The sequence below is a fragment of the Acipenser ruthenus genome, chromosome 17, assembly GCF_902713425.1.
Source record: "Acipenser ruthenus chromosome 17, fAciRut3.2 maternal haplotype, whole genome shotgun sequence".
Lineage (NCBI taxonomy): Eukaryota > Metazoa > Chordata > Actinopteri > Acipenseriformes > Acipenseridae > Acipenser > Acipenser ruthenus.
In genome coordinates, this window is record NC_081205.1 from 8,893,156 (window position 1) to 8,903,664 (window position 10,509).

Below are 10,509 nucleotides of genomic sequence, written 5' to 3' on the forward strand. Positions count from 1 at the left end.
TTGGGCTGATCATTTTATTAAGTGCTCTGCTTTCAGGAACCTGCCAATGCAAATGTTCCTTCCAGGTCTACTACATTCACCACAATGACAGGACTTAACCAGAAGTGAAGAGCAGGGACAGTTTACTCGTAGAGATAGCCCTCAGCGCAGCTCTTGTAGTCCACCAGCTCCTCAGGCTTGAACCACAGCTTGATCTCCTTCTCAGCACTGGCCACAGCATCACTGCCGTGAATGAGGTTTCTGGAACAGCAGAGAGACGTTCAGTACAGCAAAGATGCAGAAGCATTTTTATGGCTTTATCAAGAGCCATGAGCAATGTTTGGGGGAACCTCTCCTCCCTTTTTTTTAAATATAATTTTGTATATGGATCCCAATTTCTGTAAGGCCTGTCTCTTGAACACTGAGAGTCCACTTTTTAAAATAGTCAGAAAAAAATAAAGTAGATGTGCAGTATATTATCTTTATCAAAAGAAAAGTGAAACACATAAAAGAGCATATTTCTGTACCCCCTGGCATCCCAGTTTGATAGTCACTGTGCTTGAAGCACCAAATCAATACAGTTACTCACCTGCCAAGCTGCATGCAGAAGTCACCACGGATGGTGCCAGGCTTGGAGGCTGCTGGATCGGTCTCACCCAGCATTACTCTGACAGTCTTCACCACATGGAGACCTTCCCAAACCTTGAAGATCATTTTACAAAAAGGAAGGAAACTGATTGCTCCAGATAATATTGAAAGACATGAATTTGTATAAAAAATAAATAAATAAATAAATAGAAAACATATGAAGTTACCATAGCTAGAAGTGGTCCAGAGCTTGTGTATTTTACAAGGCCACTGTAAAATGGTTGGTCCTTCAGGTCAATGTAGTGCTGTTTCAACAGTTCTTCTGAAGCCTGTTAAAATAAATTGTTAAATAACTGAACTACTTAATAAAGTGGTAAGACTGTAAAAACGTTAAAAACATGGCATAGCATTTTACTAAATGTTCAACCCAAAAATTCTGTTTTATAAGAATCTTGGATTTGATTTACAGAAAACATCACTTGCAAACCCAGCATCATTGCTAACGTTGTAAAGAAGTTACACGGATGGGTAATTGTATGTAAAAATAATGTGTAAAAAATAATGTAATTGAATGTAAAAATAATGTGATATCTTGTAACAATTGTAAGTTGCTCTGGATAAGGGCGTCTGCTAATTAATTAATTAAAAAACAGGATTGGTGTCTATTTTTGAGATTGTTGCGTGGCAGCTACGGAATTGACCAATCAGAGAACAGCTTCAATGCATGTGGTCCAGCAGGGTGAAGTATCTAAAATGACGGAGGAAAATACAATACTTCCATTTCCAGTCCATTTCAAAGGGACTGGATAAGCCTGGTGTGTATGATTTATTGCTATATATGTTGAAATACTGCCAGAGAAGGCACTCATAATTACTACATCATGTTGATGAAGTACCAGTCTTGATCATAGTTTTGTCAATAGCAATTTTTTCTAGTTTTATTGATCTGTCAGTTTTCTAATTTGTTGCATCGCTTCTGGTGTGTATGGTCATGTCGCTGCGAAAGTATCTTGTCGTCCAATGAAAAATCTCATTGCGTCTGGTGTGGAAGCCTTTACACCAACAGCTTCAGATTACAGTGCATTCTTAACACAACTGGACATGCAGCAACCAGGAATGCTCAATAGAAAATACAGTATACATACCTGCAGGAACTTCGCTGCAACCATTTTGAATCCTTTCTGTTCCAAACGTTTGATGATGTCACCCATTAGTCCCCTCTGGACGCCATCGGGTTTGATTGCAATGAAGCTACGTTCTTTGTTTCCGGCCATTGTGCTGAAAGAAATGTTGACAGTAAGTATGATGCAGAAAAAAGAAAAAAAATCAATTGTTCTTCATGTCACCAAATCTTAATAATTCTTCGTAAGGAACCTCCTATAAAATGTACATGTTATTGCATGCTTCATTTGGACATGGAAACTTTAACACTTCATCAGAAAGATTGGTTTCCTGCCCTGTATTATGCCTTCTTCTGCACATATAGTTCTTTGCAAATTAAAGCACATTATAAACAGTGTCACGGCCTAACGATCACCCCCAGCTAACTTTCACCCCTGTGAATTTTAGTCTATGCTAATTCTTGCCCCCATAAATTTTAGCATAGGCTAAACATCACTCCACTAACCTAATTCTCACCCCATATAATTTAGAGAATTATGACTGGCTCAGCGCCTCACAGTCAATACTATGCCAAACACAAGTACTGTATCTATCTATGTAATTCAGTTGCTAGCATACTTCTCTGTAGATCTCAGTTGTACTGTTTTCACTCAACCCCACACTAGTAAATTTACCATCCGTTTATTTTTTTTATTTATATTTTGGGATACAAATATTTTTAAATGAATGTATTTGAACACAGTTTGTATTAAATTGATTTTGGATTGTTTATATATATATATATATATATATACACACACACACACACACACACACAAAACAAACCGGACACTTAACATTAAACAACCGATCAAACTGCGACCTCGTTACCGATCTTAGACAATACAGTTCAAATTATGCACAGAAATTATGGAAAATATCACTTGTAAAATGACATTACTGTTAAATTTGACAGTATCTCTACCATGAGGTATGCTCACAGCACAAAATAAATAAATAATTGAGGGGCTGAGCCAGGTGATAATTAGCTAAATTACATGGGATAAGAATTGGCCAAGTCTAATAACTTGCACCTGGGGTGACAGTTTGACTCATGGGGTGATGTTTAGCCTTCTTGTAAGTGAACAGAAACCGGAGGAAATCAAATCAGCAACAGACAGCACCTTGATGTCATTGAAAGCAATTATTCAGTATGGATGGCGCAATAATAAGGAAGATACGGTGATGGCTGTACGAGAATACTGCAATCACAGAGATGAGTTCAGTAAGACTGACGGATTGCTGATGAAGAATGAGAAGCTGATAGTACCAAGTTCAATGAGACAGGAGATGCTAAGATGAATTCACCTGGGATACCTGGGAACTGAGAAACGCAAGCAGAGAGCCTGGGAAGTAATGTTCTGGCCCGCAATGTCAGGTAACACTGAGGACACTGTGTCCAGGTGTGACATTTGTTTACAACATAGGAACTCAGAGCAAAAAGGAAGCCCTTGTTCCACATGAGATCCCAGCGCGCTGATGGCAAATTCTGGGGACAGACCTATTCTCATGGTGTGGACACAAAACACCAGCAGAAATCAAACAGCTGCTGGACGGAAATAGACAAAAGCAGATTTTTTTCTTTGACAAACATGGGAAAGATCTGTCCACTCAACATAAGAGATGCCATTCAAGTTCAAGGCTACATAGACGGCACATGGAATGAAGCTGCTGTGAAGGACTTTGCAAAAACACCTTGTTCATACTTTGTGGAGACACCAGATGGTCAAGTTCTGAGATGCAACTGCAGACAACTAATGACAACCAGAGAGGAAATACAGGGTGAGTCAGCTGACAGTTGGGATCCTGAAAGGTAGCTGCAAGTAAGAAAGGAAGGATCCACAACAGCCTCGGGGACAGAAAGGAACAGCTCAGATCCAATCTGAAGATCAGGCTGGGGTCTCAGCAATGCTCAGGACAGGTACACCACAGAAAGGAACAGCTCAGCCAGTAACAGAGCCGATCCAATCTGAAGATCAGGCTGGGGTCTCAGGAACGGTACACCACAGAAAGGAACAGCTCAGCCAGTAACAGAGCAGAATCCAATCTGAAGATCAGGCTGGGGTCTCAACAACACTCAGGACATCAAGTGGAAGAGACATCCAGAAGCCAGCAAGATATCAAGACTAGACAAATATAGCACATCAAAAGTAGGTGCTTATTGAAGAGGCAGAATAATCCTCTCACCTGCAGTACTGGGTAGTTCACCCATGTTCCTTAGAGAGCCAGAATCTAACTTTAAAAATAAAACTAGAGTAATCTGATGGCCAGTCTTAAAGTGACGAATATGTAATGTGTGTTTTCTTATTGTATTGTACTGTATTTTTAAGAGGGTAGATGTAATGAGAAGTTACTGATTTCCAATTATTATGCTGCCATCTAGTGGACATGTGAAAATATTTTAGTTGAATAATGTGAACTTTACTGGACAGTTGAAAGTCTAAGTCCTCTCTCGTATTAAGTAACAAAGATTACAGTGACGGTTAACCGGGGTGAGGATTAGGCTGTGACACCGGCGACACATCCTCCAGTTCACGCCATTACAAACAGACTGTCCATCTTTAAAGAGCTATGTAAAGCTACCTTCATTCGAATGTGGTGTAATAGTGAATCACTAAAGCAGAAGTAACTCCACCCATTGAAGAACACTTTACTAATCCGTACATGTAACGCACTGCAAAGTACCTCTTCTCCATTCAGCTACTTGCAGCAACAAAAAATATATTTTGTGCTACTCTCAGTCCGCAGCAGTCTATACGCTCGCTCAAACCCGAAGACTTCTGCAGAACATTGAACATGAACCACTCGCTTTCATTCGTATATCGGTACTTTTCCATTATAAATATAAAATATTTCACACATAAAGTAATGAATAAATATAAGACAACGTATACATTTCAGTCAGTTTGTGAAACCGCACTTTTCTTTGATTTAACCACAGACCAGGGGTTTTCAACCTTTTTTTTAATGTACCCCTTCTGTCTGGAGGTTTCAGCTAAAGCACCCTCTACAATTTTCGCTCACTGAATGATACCACAGTAGTAATACCCCCCCCCCCCCCCCCCCCGTTTATTTAATATCTAATTTTTCACGACAGTCTGGGACTGACAAACTGCTGGTTTAAGACAGAATACCAAACAGCAGGCTTCATTCTTAAAACTTAATTACATGTCTCGATGCATAGAATTAAAAGAAAGTATTTAGTAATCTCTTTGGAAACTTATTCGGTTTCTATTCGGCAGTCATTATAAATAACACAAAATAGTCTGCACTGTAAATGTTTATCATGTTACCATTTACTTCCCAGCTCAGCATAATTATGTCTGCCTTTTAAAATGTTTACAGTATCAAAAACATTAACCTCAAGATAAAACTATAATAACTAACAATGACACCATTTGTTTTTATTAAAGCCAACATGATCCACATGGACTCTGTATATCTTTCTGTCGTTTTGCACTTTCTGTAGGCTTGTGTTTTCTTCCTTAGTTTTTCTTTTGCAAGTAAGAAATGTATCCATTTCAAACACAGAAAACATATTATTGCTGTACTAAAATGCAGCTGCGGTAACAAATAAAACAAAAACCGTCAAAGTAGGAGTGATTACTATTTTTTTTTTTTTTTTTATTTGTTGGTGCTCAGACATTCATATTCTAACACATGTGTGTACATAATTATACTGATTATATATGTTATGAATTAAATATTTTAAATCAATTTAAACAAATTGTGCATGTATTGTCTACTTTTGTTTTGGCTTTTCAGTTGGATAAATTAAAATTGTACTTAATGTCAGAGTGTAACCCTTGGTATTTTCAGATTCTACAGACACTCAGCTTTTCAAAAAGGTTTAAATAGATATGTACACTAACTCACATAAACTAAAACCCTGCCAATCATGTCTCAAAAAGCGCACCTGTCAAACAATTTTGTGTAAAATCAAGACCCTATATGATATTTATTATCAAAAAAAAAGAAAGGTTCCTGAGGCTTGTGGCTACTACCACTGACAACTTTACTTTCGTATTTTAAATAGGAGTTCAGTAAAAAAAAAAAAAAAAAATTTCCAGTGGATTTTGTTAACGTTTTCTTCACATTCAAACTAGATCAGCGTAAGGTATACTTTATCATAGAATTAAACTGTCATTTATTTAGTAATCTGCAGAATAGTTTTTTAGAAATGTCTAATGCTGTATACTTTAAGAGATATCCGGACTGATACAAGACCTACAGTTAAGTAATGTCAGTCAGCCTTCAAAAAAGGTGGAATTCTCACAGTCCACAAAGGGTTAAACTACAAAAACAAATGGCATTAGTCTTTACTTTTTTCTACCATGAAAACCCTGCAAATGTGTATATTTCTGCTTGGATGTTTAACAATTAGTACACATACAGTGCCGGTACAGCAATTGATGTACTAATGTAAGCATATGTCTACTTTCCAGTAGAACATTATATTAGTTGAGCCGTGCAATAAACATCAAAGCAATTGATATTACCTTCTGTTAAATAGAGCTTTTTCAAGACTGACAGTACTGCGTGAGACGTCCAGACTCTATCAGCAAACTGTGACTTTCCACCGCACATTTCGGCTTTAAATATGATGGGTGGGCGGGGGTAAGGCGCACAAAGTCACGTGGTTATGAATCGGACCCTGCGTTTTACATGACTTGTTTTTTAAACTGTAATTTAGTACTACTGACACAAGATGTCGATATTGGCTTCACACTAAGCCACGCAATGAAAAAGCATTTAAAAAATCATCTCATTAGGCTACTTTCACCATTTGAATCGGTCATATAATTACTACGAAGTAGGTAGTCGTAGTAGCAGATTAATAAACTGAACGCTGTAGATGGCTGTGAATACGTATAGCAGGATTCTAAAAGTTTGTTTTTTTCAGTATTATTTCAGAGAACTCAAGTGTAAATACATTATGTTTTTACGCAGTACGCGTTTATGCAAATCATGAATTAAAAAAATCCTTGATATGTGGATCTCAACGGGCACAAATATGTTTTTCATGGATTGGTGTTGCTCTGCAAAAATGTGTCCATGAAGAAACACTTCTTTCAGCATCCAAAGAATTGGTATCAACTGACAAATATTTTTTTCAGCCTTTCTTGCTAAATTGGTAGTTCTTCTGCATCTCTCTAAAATTCGGTCAAAGAAATTCCACTAACGTTTTCTTTTGCATATAGCTCATATCGCTCCATTTCTGATTTACAGTAAGCATCAAACCCTGGAATACAATGTAACGGCAGGGCTTTTTTATCCAAACCACAAACTTGTTGTGGGTCGAAAATGCTGACTGCCTTCAGAACGTGGTTTTATTCTGCATTGTTCAGGATTGTAGTACTTAGTCATTTTTTTCAAAAACCGTGGAACCTTTTAACACCCTGTTCGTTTATTCTGGCATCTGTGCTGTGCAACTTTTGTGTCAGTGCTCAGGATGTATTAATTAATGCTGCAACGTTATTATACGTTTGTTGAACTCTAACTTCATGTCTTTCAAACCACTGTATCAGATCCACTAGTCCCTTACCGTGCGTTGCAATCAGGGAGAGTTGAGATTTTAAACTTTGTACAGCATTCATCAAATCCTGGAGCTTCTTCATACCACCGCAGTATTTGGTGTAATTTATATTTCCATTGCCACAAAATCTGGGTAAAAAGTAATGTATTTGGAATGATATTCAGCAGAAGAATATCAACTGCCCCATCGTGTTTTACATGGCTCAGGTGGCAAGGGCAGATTACAAGCTTCCTGTCTGATTTCATCTTTCAGGCGATCTTCAAACCGTCGTTTTTCTGCTTGGACAACGTTTTAAAACATTTTTGTATGGTTGTGATCACCTTGTCTGCCTCCGGGAAATTATTTACCCAAACATTACTCGCAAGGGTTAACATATGAGCATTACAAGTCAAATGCACTGAATTTGCCAACACACCTCATAGAATGCCATTGTATGCCTTGATCATGTATTATTATTAATTTCTTAGCAGACTAACCGAATGAAATTAGTTTCGAGTTTTTTCAATATAATATTACAAATAATAACTGAGTTACAGATAAATACGTAAACATACACACACATATATCTATGGTTTAATTGTGCTATATCCCGGGACAGATTTTCTCCCGTATTTTGCTGAAACTACTGTTAAAACCCTTTATGTCAGCAACCCTTACATTTCTGCAGAAGTCATGCAGTACGGTCTGTGGTTACTGCAGTCCCCGTCAGTACCTAGCATGGTTTAGGACCCAGGGGAGGCCTGTAACAAGCATGAATTCAGTGCGCGAGGCAAGCCCACATACCTGACCGTCTACGATGGCTGAGCGTGTGATAAGACAAAAATAATATTGATGCACATTGCAAGCTTCTTTGACCACATAACACTGTGTAACACATTTTTTTTTTTTTTTTTTGGTTCCTGGGTAGTAAGTGTTATTTCCTAATTGCTTATGCCTCAAAAGTATAGAAAATGGCTATTATTCCCCACAAACTTTGCTTTTGTGACCAGGACAGTGATATTTTGACATTTACCTATTTCCAATGAGAAAACGGGCGAATTTGTGTCTTTTCGTTCACAAAAAAACAACATATGAATCCAAATTAACATGTATTTATACTAAAGTAATACAAAAATGACTACAAAAGATTTAGAAGTGAGTAGTTTTTCGAGATTTACGATTATACTGTAAATCACTTTCATGAATCAGCCCCCAAATGTAGTCTCCCATCATGTTCTCGTTATACTGTCCTTGGTAGTGGCATTCAAAGTCCAGTATATCCTGGTGGAAGCGCTCGCCTTGCTCCTCCGAGTACGCTCCCATGTTCTCCTTGAATTTATCAAGATGATCATCAAGGATATGGACTTTGAGGGACATCCTACAGCCCATTGCGCCGTAGTTCTTCACCAGTCTCAACCAGCTCCACATAGTTTTCGGCCTTGTGATTGCCCAGGAAGCCCCGAACCACTGCGACAAAGCTGTTCCAAGCCGCTTGCTCCTTACTAGTGAGCTTCTTGGGGAATTCATTGCACTCCAGGATCTTCTTTATCTGTGGTCCGACGAAGACACCGGCTTTGACCTTTGCCTCAGACAGCTTAGGGAAGAAGTCTTGAAGGTATTTGAAGGCTGCCGACTCCTTATCTAGAGCTCTGACAAATTGTTTCATAAGGCCCAATTTGATGTGCAGTGGTGGCATCAGCACCTTCCAGGGGTCCCAGCCGTACTCATCATACTTCAAGGCGTCCAGCAAGGTCTTGATGCTGTTGTAATCCTCTTTGAGGTGCACCGAGTGAGCCAGGGGAAGAGACGGGTACTTGTTACCATTATGGAGCAGCACGGCTTTGAGGCTCCTGGATGAGCTGTCAATGAAGGACAGTATAACGAGAACATGATGGGAGACTGCATTTGGGGGCTGATTCGTGAAAGTGATTTACAGTATAATCGTAAATCTCGAAAAACTACTCACTTCTAAATCGTTTGTAGTCATTTTTGTATTACTTTAGTATAAATACATGTTAATTTGGATTCATATGTTGTTTTTTTCTAACTTTATGTGAACGAAAAGACACAAATCCGCCCATTTTCTCATTGGAAATAGGTAAATTTCAAAATATCACTCCTGGTCACAAAAGCAAAGTTTGTGGGGAATAATAGCCATTTTCTATACTTTTGAGGCATAAGCAATTAGGAAATAACACTTACTACCCAGGAACAAAAATTGTGTTACATAGTGTAATCCTAAGCAACGTTGAAAAAAAGACATATTTTGATGTTGTGACTAACTCAGCAAATCTGTAGTATATCATGTTCCCAGACACACATTGCAAAGTATTCTGCAGCAAAGTCTAAAAGTACTGTAATACACTTTTAAATGTAAATTAATGTATTATAATACTTATTGTAATTCTAATTGCTCCAAACTTGTATTCATTTTTTCAAAGAGGCATTTGTCTATGCAGTATAAAATGATCAATGGGGCAAGACGCTCTTTAACTTTATTGATAAAAACTGCCTTAATTAAAAACTATACTGCCAAAAGAGAAACGTAGATCACTTATTGATCAATCCCGTGTAAAACATGCTTACTCCAAACTTTAGCTGCTTTTTCAAAAAGATACGATTCTGTAATAATAATAATAATAATAATAATAATAATAATAATAATAATAATAATAATAATAATAATATCCGCCTTCGGCTTTTCCCCACACCCAGCTCGCATGTGGAATGGCTAAATTTCGAGATTTAAAGACGACATTTTGAGTTTTTATTTTTTCCTTGCATTGCATTAGTGCTCTTATGTGCTTTCTTGTGTGGTCCAAAGACAAATTGCGGATAAAAATAAGTTATACCCATCAGTGTGCAGCACCCCAGGTGGATACTGCTGCGTGCGATCTCTTTTTTGAGTTTGTTAGTGCATATTTTTTTTTTCTAAAACAAGATTTAAGCTTTTTCTTTAAACACATCGGTTTCTAAAATGGCCATAATTGTCCGTCGTGTTTTGTAATTGGCCACAATTTACTTTCGATCGGTTTAGCTACACAGATATCTTCAGGTACGACTGAATTGCACCGGTTAGTCATGTCGTTCTAATCCTCCGGTGTATTACAGCCAGGGTCCTAGTTATGAAGCCGTGTCTGTTTCTGTCACGTTGGCTCCGAGATAGTTCATACACACAGTAAAACTTTCATTTGGAGCCGTAATGGCCTCAGTTGCATATATTTTAAACGGCCAGAGCGCGTTGCAACCGGAAGCCAGAATAAACT

The 10,509-nt window shown here is 38.0% G+C and overlaps 1 protein-coding gene across 1 annotated transcript; it reads right to left on the reverse strand.

The window, feature by feature from the left end:
* Positions 1 to 6,328, reverse strand: LOC117423587 (nucleoside diphosphate kinase A-like). The gene is made up of 5 exons (XM_034039636.3): positions 6,228 to 6,328; positions 1,713 to 1,845; positions 795 to 896; positions 569 to 681; positions 1 to 240 (listed from the first exon to the last, which is right to left on the reverse strand). Exons 2-5 carry the CDS (start codon positions 1,839 to 1,841, stop codon positions 123 to 125), a joined length of 462 nt encoding a protein of 153 aa, XP_033895527.2. The 5' UTR covers positions 1,842 to 1,845; positions 6,228 to 6,328; the 3' UTR covers positions 1 to 122.
* Positions 6,329 to 10,509: the final 4,181 nt, after the last annotated feature.